This window comes from Fusarium falciforme, chromosome 9 (assembly GCF_026873545.1).
Source record: "Fusarium falciforme chromosome 9, complete sequence".
Classification (NCBI taxonomy): domain Eukaryota; kingdom Fungi; phylum Ascomycota; class Sordariomycetes; order Hypocreales; family Nectriaceae; genus Fusarium; species Fusarium falciforme.
In genome coordinates, this window is record NC_070552.1 from 3541926 (window position 1) to 3560888 (window position 18963).

Consider the following 18963-nt stretch of genomic DNA (forward strand, 5'->3'; position numbering starts at 1 on the left):
ACCTAGAGTTTATACCCGAATTAGGCCCTGACGTTCTTAGCAATGAAATCATCGCACGCCAGAAAGATAACCTAGCCGGAAGAATAAGTCCCGAAACTAGAAGACAAGTCTTTTGTGGTATTAACTCGAGAGCCGAGATACCTCACATTTACTTAGATAAAGATGAGAGGGTCTCGAATGATGCTAGGGTTACCTTCGACGTGGATAGCGTCTTAGCCTTCCCGAGTACCCAGGGGGCTGACTAATGATAGGCCGCCCCTCTGTTCATCACAGAGGGGGCATCACAACCTGTAACTGCGTCACTGCTGTAACCGCCTTGCGCACCGTAATTGCCTCATTTCTCCACGAATTGAGGTCCGAATAGCTTCAAATTAAAGTCAGATCTTATTTTCAATTGAAATTAACTATGCCTCGATTTTCAGCCAAAGAAAGCGCCGCTGCGGCGCGTGCGGCGCATGCGTATCTATCCGGGCCATCCACGCCACCGACAACTCGGGCGAACCCCTCCCCAGCCAAATACAGCATCAGTGACACCGCCGCGCTTCACCACGCAAATACCTCCCTGACTAAGAAATATATATATCTATTGAAAGCTGGGAAACCGCTGCCTTCTGACTCCAAAGGAGGGACTCCGTCAGCGCTGACTGGGCCGGAAGAACGGGCTTTGGTGACCTGTATCCGCTCAGTTGAGAGCAGCGCTTTTGCTGTGTCAGAAGCCTCCATTCGTAACTACGCCAGCTTCCTTCGGGGACACCGATTTGACAACTCACAGTCTCCTGTATCAGTATCGTGGGTACGGAGGTTTAAAAAGCGTCATCCAGAGCTTCAACATAAGTCCCCAAAGGTCCAAGAAGTCACCCGTGCCGCCGCCGAGACAGATGTACAACACATCGACAATTGGTTCAAGGAATTCGACGCCTTAATGAGCACCCTTGGTATCCAAAAGTGCGATCTTTGGAACTTTGACGAGACCCCCTTACAAATTGGGTGGGTAAATGGTAGCCCAAAGCTCTTTTCTACCCGGATGAAACGAAACTCACGGACGACTGTCTTTCAGCCCGGGAATAAGGAGTCTTTGACGTCTGTTGATGCCGTCAGCGCAGCTGGGAGGTCAATTCCTTCGTTCCTAATACTCACGGCGAAGATATTATTAGAGGAATATACGCATGCCGATATTGACGAGCGGGTTGTCCTCACATTCACGGATATGGGTTACAATAACTCTCATCGAGCTGTCCAGTGGCTACAACACTTTAACCGCTGTTCCTTTGCCGCCAGCGAGACCTTCGCCGGATCCTCTATTGAGGAGTGGTTTGGCTACCCGACGACTATCACCAAGTCCCAATTTGACGAGGAATATGCGTTCAAACCTCGTTACCAAGTCAAGAAGGCACCGACCTCGTACCGGCTCCTGCTGATGGACTCCTTTTCCGCTCATGAGGATCCTGAATTTATCTGGTATTGTGGAATGTTTGATATTATCCCGTACCGCGTCCCAAGTCATATGAGTCATCGTATGCAACCTCTTGACGTTGGCGTCTATCAACACCTTAAAAATGAACAAAAATGCGCTCTCAGGGACTTCATGATAGCCGGCGGTATACAGATCTCTCGATTTGACTTTCTGAACCAGTGGAATCGTATGTATGCAGCCGCATTTAAGGCCTGTTATATATACGTTGGCTTTGAAAGGTCAGGCATCTTCCCTATTAACCCAGAAGTTATCCTAGGTCCGCTCCGCCGGCACGCTGAAGAGCGACAAAAGCCTCTATTCCCAGTGACATTAAACAGGGATAAGGTGACCCCGAGGAGAGTCAAAAAGCAACTCTCTGATCGCTCTGTTCAAAGGTCTATATCCCTCCTTGATACACCAACGCGGAAGGTTATCCGGAGCGCTGAAGCGTGTGTTGATCTCGCCATTGTGACGCAAAAGTCACAGGAGAATGTCATCACGTTACAGAAGAACCGTATACGACTCGAGGGACGCCGCACACGAAGTCGACGCCAAATTAAGGGCGTCAAAGATGGTGCTTTTACTGTAGGAGAGTTAAAGCGTATGGTTGAAGCACGAGAGGAAGAAGACCAGAGACTAGAGTCAAAAAGGCTGACCCGGCAGCAGAATAATGTCCTCCAGAGACTTCGTGACGATGGCCGGCCGCGCCTCCGTGGCGGCGCGGCTGTGAAAGCAAAGAGGGAAAAGGCGGCCGCAGAAGCGGCCGCGATGGCTTCACAGGAGGCCAACCGCCAGAGAATAATGTCTGAGACGGAAAAGGAGACCTTACGGAACCGCAGGCGCCTTTGGATTGAAGCTGACGAGGAAAAACGGGACTTCCAGTATCGAATTTGGGGTCGGCATGTTCTTGAAGCTATTCCCGAGGCCGCCGACTATTTGGCCGACCTTGACAAGGCTGCAGCCTTGCGAGAGGCGGCAGCCTTGCGAGGTCAGCTAGATAACATACCTGAAGATGTGCTCTCGGTATCATCAGGAGACTTGACGCCGCTGTTGCTCGGCAACGAGGAGGAGGATTGTGAAGATATTGAGGTCATCATGAACACACAGATCGAAGGATTCACACAAGCCGCTTTGGCGGCCGGAAGAGGGGATTATTCGCCTGAAAATAGCGATCAGGAAGAGGATCTATCACGCCGAGAAGATTGGGGCGGATTCGGCTATGATCGCGTGTCTAATAACTACTCGGATGACGAGAGGGTCGAGGCGTGCATTGTGGTGGCCGGGATGACAATTCCCGTGCCGCCGTCGCGGGCCCGAGACTAGGCATCACATTCACTTACACACAACAATGTGGAAATAGCCTCAAGAAGACTCAAATTGACAGAATCAATTGATCAGATTAAGCGCTATTTATTGATAGTATTTTTATTGAGATTGGACTTTAATTCGTGGAGAAATGAGGTAATTATGGTGCGCAAGGCGGTTACAGCAGTGACGCAGTTACAGGTTGTGATGCCCCCTCTGTGATGAACAGAGGGGCGGCCTATCATTAGTCAGCCCCCTGGGTACCCCGCAAAATCCTGTCAGGTCAAATCGTGGTGGGATAAACCGGCCCGCCCCGTGCCGATCGCTTAGAGCCTAATAGATGATCTGCGTTGTCGAGTCGCCCTCTAAGCAACAAACTGACTGCTGCATTGCGGGTGTTAGTTGTAACCAGGCTGCCTGTCTTACCTCCCACGATACGAAGACCCTTGAGTTGCTTGTCTCCCCGCAGCAGCTAAGGCGGATAAACCGGCAAGATGCGGTATTTTCTCAACTAACGTAGCCAGGAATGCATTGACCCACTGCTGCCTGATACTCAAACCTGCAGCAACACCAAAAGAGTCATGCACTTTGCTGTCCGAACTGGACGTTGCCTTGGTCGAGCTGAGGTGGCTTACTGGGGGTTGCGGGGACGCGAGATCGGCCGTGCTATGTTTGATGGGGGTCCGAGCGGTGGTGAGTGATCAAACGATACTCCGTGTCTCTTTGTGTTGCTCAAGACGTGGATCCGGGAGGCGATACCATTTCGTCTTTATTGCACAATAAAGTCGAGAAAGCGCTGTTAGGGCCGCCAAATCTGGCAGCAGGTGCCGCCGCTTTTAGCGGTTAGAATAATGAGTGACCATGTAGCGAGCAGGTACTCGGGCTGATAGAATTAAGTGATGATCAAAGCTGAACTAAGCTTGGATAAATTGACAATACGCTCCTGTTTCGGAGAGATGCGCAGGCGTTGGCTTCGGCTGATCCGCTTAAGCTAGCTAGGTCGTATGAATATTGGCGTCCGCAAGCGTTAACACAAGCCGCCCTTCGCGAATTATGCCGTTGACTTTGCACTTTGCGTACTAATGGACTTTAAGCGATACTCGTCAAATAGATTTCAAGGGTTTTATGTCTTACAAGTCCTCCCCCGTAGCTCCATCAGTGGCAAGCGTTGCTTTGCATCCTGCGAGGCCCTCCAATTGTAAATCAAGAAAACAGTTCTGGGGCGATGAATATATGCGAAGAGAATATCCGCAACCTTGTCGTGCGTGACGCCGAGCATTCAGCTCAACCCTCTTAACAACTGATACTGATGCTTCCTCACCACGCTTTGATGACCATCCGTCAAGGTCCAGCCATACGCAGCATCCAGGCACTGGGAAATGGACTCCTTGTAATGCGAGTACGCTTCCCGCCGGCCTATCCCATGGAGCATGTACCCCAACGACGACACTAACGTCAGCAGCGCCGCTCCTGTTCCGACGCATACCACCGCCTGGAGTAGCTCTGATCTGACCTGTTGAAGACCAGATATTGCCATTCCCCTAATGCACCAAAGTATGAGGATCCATCACCCAGCACGTGGAAGAGGTACTCACGAGAAGAAAGCCACACCGATAGGGATTCTGACTTCCGGCTGCCGCGACAATGCCAATTGCTCGATCCAGAGGCTCATCTCGTTCAGGTCCCTGATGAGGCAGTCTCTAGCCGCTTTCATGCCCCAGTATCTGCCGTTACGCAGCTGTTCTCCTCGAGTCTCAACTGCATCTGAAGTGTCTGGTGGTTAGTTTGAAGGACTGCTGGTACCGAGTCAAACCCCAATGGCAGTGAGGGGAACAATACCGAAATGCGAGTTTGGCGCAGTCTCTGGCCGGGCAGATCCAGCTTTGAGGTGCTGGAAATACCTATCCATATAGAACTCTGCTGATCTCCTCGCTACTTCAAAACGACGCCAGGCTTCGTCGATATCCACATCAACATCGCCTGAAGGCGGCAGAGCGTCATTTTGGGGATATAGATATCTGTCTTTGGGCTGGGTGTGCTCGACGTGAGGCCCGGCAATCAGCGCAGTAGAATCCTCCATGGTGGCCATCTGCCCCTCAAGATTGACTCGTGATGTTTCAAGCACGAGAGAAATGGAATAAGAGAAGGAAAGGCGGTGAAACTGAACGTCGGCCACGTCATTTGAGCACATTGATAACCCCCTCGTCCCCTTTCAGCTTCAAGCATGCTACCGAAACGCAAGAGTGACACCATCTCAGAATGCGATTGGGCATCATGCGGCTACACGTGGCCGTCGGGATACTCGGACTACGGTATATTGCACTTTGCAATCACCAACACTACGTGTTGGGCGAATCAAGCTCCCAATTCGCAGAGCCTTCTGGTGAAGGGTGCCATGATGGCACAGCCGGAAAAACGTTTCTTGGGGTCACATCATCCAAGAGGCTCTCGCAGTTTCTTCCCGCCATGCCAGAAACCGGCGTACCCTGATCTCTCTGGCTCACTGTTCAACTTGCCTCGCCCAGAGCTTGAAGATTGCCCGTGATGACGCGGAAAGATGATGCAGTCGCGGGCTCACAGGAACGTGGAATAGAACGGAGCCCTGAGCCCCACACATATTGCTTCCAAGCATGGCATTTCAGCGACAGCCCGGTGACCGAGACATTTCACGGCAACCAGGCGATGGCGCGGCACCTCGAAGGGCGTCTTAGCCCCGGCTTCGCCCAAGTACTGCGCATAAGAGCATCCATCCCGGCAAACAGACGCCAGACTCTCATAGTTCCACGCACAGTAAGGCTGCCCCCCGATATGGGATGAATTAGGATGCTAAGCCGTCCGCCGGTGGTTCTAGATATACGTGTCAGTACGCCAGGATGCGGGCCCCGAGGTCGACGAAGAGGACGTCATCACCGCATTCCGAGACGAACATTACGGCGGCTTGGTTAGGGCGTATTTCCGAACGGAGCTTCACAAGACGCTGGATTTCTACAACTGCTTCGTCTGCAGCCCTAATGGAAAGGTCACGCGTAACCATTTCGCCAAGGTCATGGTGACGAGAGCTTTCAGCCAGACAATGGACAGGGAGCTTCGGCTCCCGAGAGAAGAGTCCTGGGGCGATATTGGCACGGGAATGTGAGTAATCCCCACAAATCCAACACATGTTGCTCTCTGCGAATATGCTCACGGATTCTGGCTCAATGCAGTATCCAAACCACCCTATCGATACCTGTGGCGTCGACATGCACCGCTGCCCGTTATATTTCGTCTTGGTTTGGGTGCGAAATCTCGGGTTCCAACAGTAAGCACCCCATCTAGCAGCTCCAAGCACCACAGACGAAGCTGAAATGTAGTAGATCGGCCCGGGACCGCCGGCAGAAGTGGGCCAGCTCCTCAGTCGAATGGAGCTGCACCACAAGCTGCTCCACAGGCTGCGCCAGACCGTCCTCCGAATGACACCGGAATTGTACGTCGCCATCTCGAACTTTTCGCAGGCATCAGCTAAATTATACGCAGCAAAGAGTAACTGATGCGCTACGCAACTTTTTCGAGTGGCTCACAGCCCAATCTGAGATTCCAGAAGCCATTGCCACAGCGGGCACCGCAAATAGCTACTGCCGGTTTAAAGAAACGACGGAAACACTCATCACCCTGCTTAGGTCGCTGAATCGGGCTTACGAGAGGTCTGAAAGTCAAGGTAGAGCCACGTCCATTCCCTGGGATTGTCGTCGTTGGCAGAGACATAGACCCAAGACGCTGACTCGTAAGGGGCAAAGGCGAGGCCATAGACGTGTCCAAGATCTGGACGCACCTAGTACGGGCCGATGCCGCACGGCGCCATGGCCAGGAACTGACCATCAATCTGAACCAGACCGGGCTTCTGGATGCTGTGGTGAAGAGACATTCGGCCACCAGATCCACCGCCTATGCCATCGGTAGTGTTGGCGGCGTCGGCGCAGCTATCTGGGGCGCTTATGCTCTCACTGGTTTGCCCATGTTCGCTATTGTTGTGGCCGGTTGCGCTGCAGCGTTGGTCGCGGGCAACAAGTCGCTGGATCATAAGGAGTACAGGGATCGAGTCAAACAAGGTAGGTGGACGTCGAATCTCACAGCAGCTCCATTCTGGGTGTATGTGACTGACTAGATGTGTAGTGAAGGACGACTTTGACAGTTTCAGACAGGCCTGGGACACAGTCGCAAGAACCCTGGCGCTCCAGTTCGCCGCCTCTATGGGTGTCGATTTGACCATCCAAGACGAGGACGTGCGGGACAACCTTTTGAGGAAGTTTGGCCTAGATTCTCGCGATTTTAATGAGATGGATTATATCATGGCGGGTCTAGGCATGCACGTCGATAATCTAGAGAAGACCTTTGCGGCATTTACTAAAAATGTGGACTGGATTGATGAACATGAGGATTTGGGTCTCAAGAGAGGGGTGGAGGCGAAGTGAGTTTACTACTGTACAAAGGATCGCTTGCAGTTACTTCACATGTTGAAGGCATCCATGCACTATTGAAGTCATACCTAAAAACAAGCAATTTCGACCTTTTCGATGTCTGGAGAACCATTAAGCACGCAGTCGAGAATCAGTTGTCAGAGCTGCAGTCAATACAGGCCAGGCAGCAGACTCGAAAACCAACAGAGCATCTCGGCGCAGGCTTGTTCAGTGCTCTACATGGTTGGATCTCCCACGAGGCCATGAAAAAGGTCGAAAAGCAGCGAAAGTTGCTGGACAAGAAGGATCCATTCTCTTCGCCACTCTGTACGGGGACCTCACCAGGTCACATGGTCTGCCTTGTGTTCACACGATCAAGGCACTGCAAGAGAGAAATCAGGTTCTACAAATGCATGATTTCCATCGCCAGTGGCATCTCAAACGCAGCGGGACACATCCACAGCCTATCCTTGAACCCAATAGGGTTAAAACAGGCACCATGAACACGAATATTGCACAGCCGAGCACCCAACGGGAACCAAGCGCGTTTGAACGATTGGCAAAGCCAGCACCTCCGAAATGCTCAAGGTGTCATATTGTAGGCCATTCAAGGACGTCAAAGTCATGCCCCCTGAGACAAGAAGAGGTTTTGTTAGAGTCGTCAGCCTCGCATTTAGCTGAATCCTTAACCACGTCAACGCAGATGTTAGCTGGCTGGTCTCAGGAGGCTGAAAATGCACTGGCCAGTCAGAGCCGAATCCCGTGCTCTTCGATTGATCAGCCCATCAATGTAGAAGAAGCCCAGTGCCAGGATACTATAGTAGTGGAGGGCACATCGCCGCAGCCATCACGGGCCTCAGAGGAACCAGAACTGCCCATGCCATCACAGTCAACGCCACTACCTTCATCCTCACTACCGACAAGCCGAAAAGCACGGGTGCTGCCGTATTATGCGCCTGAGGCTGTATATCAACGATATGTCGCTGCGAGAGCTGCATGGTACAAGAGCCAACCTGCTGGGAGCCTAAAGACCAACCAGGCATACCGTGGGGCAATGGGTCTTCCGCAACGGTACAGCAAGGAAACGTACGCTTGGTGCCAAGACTATAAGCAAATGGGACGATTTTGTTATTTGCCACAAGGAGGGCGAAGAGAATGGACGAGAGAAGAAATGATGGCCTTCATCGACTGGGACTGTGAAGAAGTTCGACGCACGGATGCTCAGGTCCAGCGGCAGCTAGAAAACAATAACAAAGAAAAATCTCGACGCGGCATGGCGGATATTTTTAGGGAGGCAGAAGAGGATACAAGAGTTCAAGAAGCGCGGTATTCTATAGTGTAAATATTCCAATCCATTCATTGTTACATGAGCATGGCCGCCCGTGGAGTACATAAACGATGAATTGTTTTGCTGGGGTTGAATTTGGAGCTGGTGGCCAATCAAAAGACAGGATGCCCCGCTAACATCTTATCGCGGCGCCCGGGCGCTGATTTTATTGCGGCGCCTGGGCGCCGTTCCAGTGGGAGCCGTGAGCCAAGACTTTCTTATGTCAGCGACCAACTCTTCAATCCATTTAATATTCCAAACCACGATAACTTATTCCACAAGATAGTGAAAAATATGGGACTAGTCTCATTTGATCGCATTTTTCTTGCTCTATTATTCATGTCATATTTTCTCTGTTCTGACAAGATTTTGTTTTCGGAACTCACCGTCATCCCTAACTCCCATTTCTCCATATGAAGCGACAGAGATGATGGAGCCACAACAGTCAGATGGCCCGTGGCGTGTCTAGTTCCCGAAGGTCGATGCATCTCGGGAACAGATCCCGAGCACGTGGATGGGATCTCGGAGTCTGGATTGCGCGAACTGACCAGGCGCTGGTCTGCGCCCGGGGTTTGACGCCATTTCAACTGAATTGTCATGCATTTCAGACCGGGCTAAGCACCTAGCGGCCAATCCAGGTGTCGGTGATGACATCGTTCGGCAGGCATGGAACGATGGCTTTGAGGATTCCAGAACGCGCCTCGTCCAGAGCCAATGTAACTGCAACGTCTTTGTCTGCGAGTTTGAATCGGGGGAAGTTTGGGCTTGATCCACTTGGTCAACGGTCATGCTGCTTCTTGTCCATCATTGCTCGTGGACAGCCTGTGGACTCATCCATCCGCAGCTGAACTCGGCTCACAAGAGAGCTCAACACAGCCGGGTATATTTGCCATTCAAGCCATAGTCGCCAAGAGCTGAGCCTTCCTCTGCCGTGCCACCAAAAACAGGTTTTGGCAAACCAGGGCGGCAGAAGTCGAGTCAGGCTCTTGTCAGGATCGGCTTCTGAAACCAACAAACTTCAGCCAATCGACCATTCGCAGTTTTGCCCCCCTTAATTAGAACCCGCGTTACCCGGCCCTTTGAGCATGCACTTTATCCTGGGATCGATAGCTAAATGGTGTTAGCCCCGGCCTCGCTTCCAGCCAGGACCCTTATCAACTGTAGAGGTTGCGGGGGCCTGACTTTCCCCGGATTTTATCAAACCCTCCGCGGTGAGACTATCCACAAAGCACCCTCGCTGTGACCCTCCCCCGCAAAGCCCAGCAGCCAGAATGTCCCGTTCGAAGCCTCTGCCCCTTAATCCAGGGCTTCGCAGCCAAGACTGGGCTTGTTGCCGTTTCTCCCCAGAGTCTTGGCGAGGCCTGGCCGAATGTTGACTGCGTCTCCTCCCCCGCAAGTTGGGCGCTGGCGAGGCGTTCAAATGCAGATCAGGCCCCCCGCCTGGTCGCCTTGCATTTGCCTTCTGGGTTGCCTTGTCTGCGACTTGGTGACTACTTGGTCCCGTGCCGTCGATCTTTCTTTCTGTCAGGTGTAGTCTAATCCCAAACCATCTTTTGATGACCACGACCTCGTGAGACTAAGTCAAAAACCATGGCTGGGCTCCAAGCGAACGCCTACGCCGGCATCTCCATCACCTGGGGTGCGGCCTTTGCTGCGCTGATCCTGAGGGTTTTTGCGCGCCGCATGACGAAGCAGGCCTGGTGGTTTGATGATTACTTTTGCGTGTCGGCCTTTGTGAGTCTGTCGTGAGTTTACTTTGAAGTGATATACTGATGGTTTGAAGGTATTTGCCAGCGCTTACAACAGCGTGATCATCGCATGTAAATACAATGCCTCTACACCGAGAGCATGTGCCAGTACTGACTGTTGTTAGGGACCGCTCATTGGTATCTGGGTCAGTACCTCGAAGACTCTCTCTCCGGCGATGAGAGAGAAAACATACTCGTCCGCAACAGGCTCCTCATGTTGGTCTGCGAGTACTGCTACGCCTTCTCGATAGCGTCGTCCAAGTTTACCATCCTCTCCCTCTACTGGCGCCTCTTCAAGCACTCCAAGATTCGAGTCCCGATCCAGATCATGCTCACCATCTGTCTTCTATGGATCTTGCTTCGAATCTTTATGGTTTCTCTGCAATGTATCCCATTGACCTTCTTCTGGGACAAGTCGGTTGATGGGTACTGCGGCATCGATGAGTCGCAGTTCTTCTTTGGCACTGTCCTGACCCATTTCGTTATGGACATTGCCATCTTGATCTTGCCGGTTATTGAGGTCGGCAAGCTTCGTCTGCGACTTGGCCAGAAGCTTGCGGTCATTGGTCTGTTCCTCATCGGCGCTGTGTAGGCCCCTTCCATGACCCCTAAGGTCTCCCAATTGCTGATCATCTAGTGTCTGTATCGCCTCCATCTTCGTCCTCGTCGAGTCAATCAACTATGACGATAACACCACGCAAATGCCCCACGATACTTGCCTCAACTTCATCTGGGGGGGTGTTGAAGTTAACGTGGCCATTGTCTCTGGTGAATCCCTCTGTCATCAAACTCTCCGCTCCATCTTGCTAACTCTATTCACAGCCTGCTTCCCTCTTCTTCGACCCGTCTTCCGCCGCATCCTCCCCGCGTCCTTCCTCTCCTCCTACGGCAGCAGCCATCCCGTCAGTCGTACCACACACAGCTACGCCATCAAGCTCACCACGATACGGACAAACAAGGAGAAGGACGTGGACGAGTCGAGCTCGACGCACCAGTTGGCAGATTCAGATCAAGGCTTCGGCGATGGACCAGAGCCTATCCAGACTGTCATTTCCAGTCACCTGCGCAGCTCTAGGAGCTACAGTAGTGGAGAGCGTGATCTTGCAGGGATACACGTAAGGAACGACATGGTCGTCGAGGTGGAGGCAGCGCTGCCCTTAAATGAAACAAATCAAATCCGGGGTCATATTTGGAATATTTGATAGCCCGCAAGGCTAGATTTATCGTTTGAAATATTTGATCAAATACTTCAAATATCAGCATCTGTGCTCTCTATACTACTTCTAATCTCCCATTATAACCCATCTCTCCCAGGTGCTATAGCGCCTAGCTTCATGGCACCATGCCTGATCTAGTTCTTGAGGCATTGTAACCTCTCTAATGTTTCCGCAGTTATGAAAAGCCTCTACGACGTCAATACCAACTTTGCGTGACTGAACGACCTCTCGCAATTAGTTGCCATGGCTGGTATAGCGAGTATATCAAGAGCCAGCTGGCTGAGCATCGGGAATTGCCCCTAGCAAGCCATCCACCACTCGATTAGATCCTCAGTTTCTTGCGATTCTAGCCGCAGATACCGCTTGAGTTCACTGCCCATCACTATTATTTTTGCTATCCTGCCTTTCACCCATTACTTAAATATACTATCTTTATATATTTTCCGTGGCATGCATAGGGACGCCATAGTCTCCGCAATTGTCTCCCACTACTTATCTATTGGCTGACTATAGCGATACTTATTAGAGAAGTGGCATGCATAATGATATTATATAGGTAGTTACCTCAAGGGAAGATATTACCCTATGATACCTTAATTATCAGAATAGTGTTATAGATCTATTACAAGATTAGCAGGTCTAGTATCTTAGCCTTATTATGACGATCGTGTAGGTCCTAAGGGGGGGTAAACCGGTCGCACTGGTTTATGTTGGCAGAGGGAATGCTGGTGTTGTTCTTGAACGGGATATAAGTCACGTCTGGTAATGTGCTCAAGGTATTGAGTGTAACCAAGTTGTATTGATAGCTGAGGTAGCTACTACATAAGGAAGTGCTAATGAGCGTGTACTATATACTTCGGTGTTGGGCTGGATCGCGATGCGCTCCCAGTGATCCAACCGTGATTGGTCGGCCTAGGACCCGCTTATGTCACGTGCTGGCGACCTTTCTTGAGGCCGTGACACTTATACCCTTAGATATAAAGACACGAAGGAGAATTAAGAATAAGGAAGATAAATATAAGAAACCTTATTAATATACTTAAGATCTATTAGATAGCGCGCCCTCACTAGGTCACTGATAATAAAAGATAATATTAGGATAATCTTAAGTATTTATTAGGTTCCTTTTATGTATCCTCCTTATTTTTTATTCTCTCTCGTTATCTTTGTATCTAAGGGTGCAAGGCTAAGATACTAGACCTGCTGATCTTGTAATAGATCTATAACGCTGTTCTGATAATTAAGGTATCATAGGGTGATATTTTCCCTTGAGGTGGCTGTCTGTGTAATATCATTATGCATGCCACTTCTCCAATAGGTAGAGGCCCGAGAGAAAGAAGAGCGGCAGTAGGACTTGAGGTGTCGGAAAGCACGTGTGGCACCAAGATGACTACAATTGTGTTGTTGTTCTTGTTGAGTTCAATCCGACTGTCTGAGGTCATCGCCACTTATGAGATACGCAGCTCCCCTCCTTCTTGCCTAATTGGGCCAATTTCCTTCTTCGGGTTCCACGTGAGCTTGTTGCGTACAGGGCCTAATTCAACATGAGAAGGTTATACCGGTAGTAGTAGGCTGACTTCGTAAGCTTCGTGATGATAGTAGACTGCGCCTTCGTGGAGGCGCTGCTGTGAAGGCGAAAAGAGAAAGAACCGCCGCAGAAGCCGCCGTGATGGCTTTAAAAGAAGCTGACCGCCGCAGGCTGTTAGCTTCGGGGCTAGGCTACGATAATATGTTGCCACAGCCAGTAAAAGGCTCCGCGGGGATCTTTTTTTCCAGCCCGGGTAACGCGGTAAGTGCCCTGCTTGTCTTGCCTCTCCCTGACTTGTCAGTTGTACGGGAGAGTAAGCCTCGTCTCGGGGAAGCTTATTTATGCTTCGGCTTCGGAACCCGAGTAGCCAGTCAACGGGCTGGTGGCTCTCATTCGTGACGTTAGTCCGCAGAACGGCCCAGCAGGGAGGCCCATGCAGCTGAACGAGAACCATGGGGGACTGATTGGAGAAGTTGGAGGGATGCGGCTAGGCTGCGGAGATTCCGTGAGGGGGATGAGGGATGGTGCGGAGGCAAGGGCCAACAGGTTACGCCACACTAGAGGGCAGGGATCGGTATCTGATTCCGAGGTCCTGCTGTTGTTTAGTAGGATCAGCACGGTCTTGAATCAGAGGCAAGGAGGAAGTGGACCGTACGTAGATAAGGATTCTGATATCAGATATGGCTCCTCGACTTCGGGACTTGCTCGGAGAGCCCCCAAAACGCGTAGAATCTAGAGAAGTCAGTGGCGTCCCCGTCGAGGTTTTCTGTGGCGAGCTGTAACAGCGTCGTTGGCCTGCAAGGTATTTCCCGCAGAGGCTTCTTCCCTTGCATGGGTGCCATCACATGTAACCCGCCAAGACCTGCTCTCGGAGAAGACCTTCAGCTCGGCCTCCCCCAACCTCCCCGGATTCCCATAGCGCCGGGCTAACGAGCTCTAATGGCTGGAGGCTAGGCCGGAAGGGGGCATGATTGCCTGACCATGTGGCGATGGGATGGCTCGAGGTTTTGGAGTCGAGCGAGGTGGTACGTATAGCCCTCCAGACTCTTCTTCCCCAGACTCTTTGCTTTGTCGGTTCCGCCGAGGGACTGGGGTTCTGTGGAGAAAAGACGACTGTCAGACTTGAAGGTCATGGAGATGCTGATGCACCGGCTCGCCGGATCGTTCAAGGCCTGGAACCTTGGCAAAGTGTCCGGCAGGCGTTTCCCCATCCATCGCTAGTAGCGCGGGGGATGGCTATCTGTTGGAGGGGGAGGTGTAATCATGGGCTCGAGATAAGCAGGGTTCAGGTCCAACGCCAATTGAGTGCGACGCAACCCAGGATTTTGGAGTTTGCTATCTCTGAGCTTGGTCTATTTAATGGCCTTGTATTCCTGTCTATCCTTTCTTTTTCCCGCCTCTCTTTTCCCTGTCCTCACAGCTCCCTCTCCCATTGTCTTTTCCTCCCTTCCTCCTTCAGCTATCCACTCGCAGCCATGAACGTAGACGAGGAGAAGCACCCTAAGGCCGACTTTGCCGACGCCGGCAGCCTCCAGCATGGCGACGTCGGCAACATGGGCCACCTCCACCGGCGCCTCAACAACCGCCAGATCCAGCTCATCGCCGCCGGCGGCTCCATCGGGACGGCTCTCTTCATCTCCATCGGAGGCGGCCTCGCCAAGGGCGGCCCCGGCAGCCTCCTGATCGCCTACACCCTCTACTCGCTCGTCCTCGCCCTCGTCAACAACTCGATCGCCGAGATGAATACCTACATGCCCGTCGCCGGTGGATTCGTCCGCCTAGCTGGATACTGGGTCGATGATGCACTAGGCTTCCTCGCCGGCTGGAACTTCTTCCTCTACGAGGCACTGATTATCCCCTTTGAGATCACCGCCCTGACCTTTGTTATCTCCTTCTGGAACGACACCGTGACAAACCCTGGACCTACGGCTGGGGTTTGCGCTGCCGTCATTGTCTGCTATGGGTAAGCTCTTGCTCATGCTCCGTGCCCGCTAGTTGCATCTCGTTACTGACAATCCAACGCCAGACTTCTCAACGTCCTCGCGGTCCGCTTCTACGGCGAGGCTGAATTCTGGCTCTCGGGAGGTAAACTCATCCTCATCTTTATCCTCTTTACCTTTACCTTTGTCACAATGTGCGGAGGCAACCCACAGCATGATGCTTGTAAGTGCAGACATCTCTCTATTCTGTTGACCATTGCTGACCACCATGTAGACGGCTTCAAGCATTTCTCAAACCCCGGGTCATTTGCTATATACCTCAGCGGAGGTGATAAAGGCCGGTTTGAAGGCTTCCTCGCCGCCCTCTGGAGTGCCTCCTTCACCATCGTCGGACCCGAGTACATCTCGATGGTCTCTGCCGAGGCCCAGCGCCCTACCTACTATATCAAGTCGGCCTTCAAGACCGTCTACTACCGATTCTGCATCTTCTTTATTATTGGTGCCCTGGCCGTCGGCATCGTGTGCGCCTACAACGACCCTGCTCTCGTCGAGATCTACTTTGGAAGCGGTAGCTCTGGCAGTGCGGCTGCGTCTCCCTATGTCATTGCCATGACCAACCTTGGCGTCAAGGGCCTGCCTCACCTCGTCAACTTTTTGATCCTCACCTCCATCTTCTCTGCCGGAAATACCTATACCTACTGTGCTACTAGAGCCCTCTACTCGTTGGCTCTTGAAGGCCGTGCCCCTCGATTCCTCCGATACTGCAACAAGGCCGGCGTCCCCGTCTACTGCTTCTGTGTCGTCATGTGCTTTCCCTTCCTCTCGTTCCTCCAGGTCGCCAACGGCTCTGCCAAGGTTCTGGGCTGGCTCATCAGCATCGTCACCGGTGGTGGTCTGATTACCTTCATGGTCATGTCCATCACCTATATCAACTACCACAAGGCTTGCATTGCCCAGGGCGTCGACCGAAAGACGGAGCGTCCCTACTACGGATACTTCCAGCCTTACGGAGCCTACATCGCCCTGGTCATCCAGTTTATCATCGTTCTTACGTACGGATACTACGCCTTCCGACCAAAGTTTGATGTAGAGGTCTTTTTCCAGAACTACTCGATGCAGATCCTTGCTGTTCTTCTCTTTGGCGGGTGGAAGCTCTTTAAGCGCACCCGCTATATCCGGCCCCACGAGGTCGACCTGGTCTGGGAGCGACCCCAGATCGAGGCCTACGAGAACTCCTTTACCGAGCCCCCGGTAGGCTTCTGGACCGAGATGGCCCAGCTGGTGGGTTTCCGAAGGAATAAGAAGACTTCGGCTGAGGCTTAAGCCGGGGCCAAAGTTGTTTCCACCATGTACATATTCTTTAGCTCCAACACTTGAGAGACTGGACAGAGCGGACCAGTCATAGCCACGCTAGATTCTTGCCAATATTACTGTTGATACCATCAAATTTGTCCCTTTTGCCTGTTACATTAAATTCTAGCTCGCACCATCTAAGAGAAACCCATCTCAGCAGCCATGCTTCACTTTTCATATATTCTACACCCCGTGATATGCCTTGTGCACGAAGCTATTAGATTAGTTAAAATTATCCTTTTTAAGTTTCGTAGTTAATACGCTAGCCTATTCTAGACTTATTGCTTAAAACCTCTAGCTAACTAGAATTTAGTAATTATATATTAACTTTATTTAATTTTTATAGTTATATACTAGCCTAATTAGGATTTCATAGTTAACTTAGGGGTAAGCCTATCTTATTAAGCTATAAAAACTTTAAGATAGTCTAAGTTAATTATTATAACATACATAATAAGCTTGTGCACCATCCAAGTATGTGTACTAAAAATCTCTTACCTTCTATTATTACTTTTTAATCAATTGATTCTTAACCAAAAATTATGCCTTAATCTTATTCTAAATATCAAATGCTTTTTGCACTTTAAGCCCTCTAAAATAATCCAAAATTAGGTCTCTGAGGCACTGCTAGGCTATACTAAGTTAACTACTGGGCCTTACGTCGCCGTCAGAATGGCATTCAATTAAGACGCGATTAAATCCTAAAGTTACATCGATTATCTAATCTAGAGGAATAGATTATAGTTTAATTCATTCTTGATCTAGATTTGCGAGGATTTTCTCCCCGACTACGTGCTATTAAAGAAATAGCTAACCAATTGCTCGCTAACCGCGATGCACCACCTGTCGGCAAGTACTAGGCTTATAACTTCGTTACGTAATATTAAGAGCTTAAGATGTGTTTTTTTTATAAATATAACTACTAGAGAGCTAAATATAAAGATCTAACTATTATCTGCGATTAGTTTTAGCTCGTAGTAAACATAATCGCGAAGTATAGTATCTAATTAAATAATATCTATAATATTAATAAGACTAGCTTTATAATAGGTATAATTTAGAACGGAATAGTTATTATAGGCATAGATAAGCATAAAAAGCTAAAATCAGTATAGCCTAGAAACCGGGAATAGATTATAGTTATTTAAGTAATTAATGCGAAAGGCTAGCTAATCCCGCTGTTTATTATTAGTATAGGCTAATATTACCTTACCAACTAGTATTAAGAAAGTAACCTCCCGGGCGATTAGGCTATTACAATAACCTAAAATAGCTAGACTAATAATGAGACTAGTCTTAAGTAGCTTAAGCACTTTAACTAGTATATAACTAATTGATTAATTAGTTCTTATTATCTCTTAATCCTTAATAGCCATAAAAGTTATTACTTAATTAAATTTAAGAGATATTACTAGGATAATAAGATTATCTAGCTTTATATACCTCCCTATTTATCTTACTTACTTTAGCCCCTTAATATTAGGTACTTTAGTATGCTTAAGAATACTTATGGCCGAGAAATAGAGTATCTAATCAGATGCTTTATTACCCATGTTTCAAAGACTAAGTTCTTCTTAGCCTTCTACGCCGCATTTTAGGCCACTATAATAGAAAAGAATATCAAATTAGCCTTTAGAGGGGCTAGGCTTATTCTTCTTAACCTAGAAAGTATTATCTTAAAGCTTAATATGTAGCTATGGACTCCAATGCCTACCGAGGAGGAGGCTAAACCGTTGACCCCTTGGGTCTTAAAGACCCCAAAGACTATACTTAAGGCTCAATCTTAGTCAAAATACCTTAAGAGACGAGTTAGAAGGCATAAAAGTAACTCCCCAGAGTTAATTCTAGAAGCTATATGGTTTTCTTTTAAAGGAATAAAAATAATTATGTATAAGGTTGCCTTATTAAAGGCTAGGGTTAAAGACCTAGAATAGGTAAATAAGATACTAAGCTAGCGCTGGAGGGTAAAAAGGATTAGATTATAGAAAAGAGGGGTAATAACGGTAGAGAAAGGAAGGTAAGTAATTAATCAGATGGATATTAATATATAGGTAGTGGCTAAATCGTTAAGGAGTGGTGGCCTAGGGAGGTTAGCGCGATTAAGTATTTGGCATTATGGTGTCTGCGGCAAGCCTGGTTATAATATAAGAATGTGTTAGGTAGTGATTAAGATATCTAGGGAAGAGTATAATGAGTAGTATAGATTAATTAAATGGTTTATAGTGTTTTTATTGCGATTTTAATCATGAGGTTAGGAAAAGTACGGCGCATACTTGCCTGCAGCGCATGCTTATCATGTATGTTATAATTATTATTATACTTTATAAATTAAGAAGTTTTATTATTAGCTATAATAACTAAACCTATACTTATTAACCTTATTGCTTAATAATTATTAAAAAAATAATCTTAATATAAACTTGCCACTAAAGTATAAAACTTATAAATATATATATTAATATTAATATTAATTAATTTATAAATATTTATTTTATATTTTATTTTATTTTTAACTTATTATAATTATTATAAGAGCTATTTTATTAATTATTAATTAATATTTATTTTACTTATTAATATATTTATATTATATAAGCGCTAAAGAATTTCTTATATTAAATTAATTATTAGTTATTAGCTAATATAAGCTATAATTATT

The 18963-nt window shown here is 48.9% G+C and overlaps 3 protein-coding genes and 1 pseudogene across 4 annotated transcripts, besides 1 other annotated feature; 3 read left to right on the forward strand and 1 right to left on the reverse strand.

Annotated features, from left to right (window-relative positions):
• Positions 1-4037: 4037 nt before the first annotated feature.
• NCS54_01196600 (Hypothetical protein) lies at positions 4038-4838 on the reverse strand (the record flags this gene model as incomplete). Its single annotated transcript, XM_053157220.1, has 3 exons — positions 4038-4299; positions 4354-4522; positions 4598-4838. 3 exons carry the CDS (start codon positions 4836-4838, stop codon positions 4038-4040), a joined length of 672 nt encoding a protein of 223 aa, XP_053013195.1.
• A 464-nt stretch (positions 4839-5302) lies between these two features.
• NCS54_01196700 (Hypothetical protein) lies at positions 5303-7117 on the forward strand (the record flags this gene model as incomplete). Its single annotated transcript, XM_053157221.1, has 7 exons — positions 5303-5548; positions 5610-5890; positions 6134-6221; positions 6272-6438; positions 6524-6843; positions 6908-7017; positions 7097-7117. The coding sequence occupies 7 exons, from the start codon at positions 5303-5305 to the stop codon at positions 7115-7117; spliced, it is 1233 nt and encodes a 410-aa protein (XP_053013196.1).
• A 2982-nt stretch (positions 7118-10099) lies between these two features.
• On the forward strand, positions 10100-11468 carry NCS54_01196800 (annotated as a pseudogene). The gene is made up of 5 exons: positions 10100-10252; positions 10302-10338; positions 10392-10854; positions 10904-11034; positions 11089-11468.
• Positions 10100-11468: a sequence feature.
• Positions 11469-14486: 3018 nt separating this feature from the next.
• Positions 14487-16274, forward strand: NCS54_01196900 (AA-permease domain-containing protein; the record flags this gene model as incomplete). The annotated part of the gene is made up of 3 exons (XM_053157222.1): positions 14487-14974; positions 15038-15174; positions 15226-16274. 3 exons carry the CDS (start codon positions 14487-14489, stop codon positions 16272-16274), a joined length of 1674 nt encoding a protein of 557 aa, XP_053013197.1.
• Between the last annotated feature and the right edge of the window lie 2689 nt (positions 16275-18963).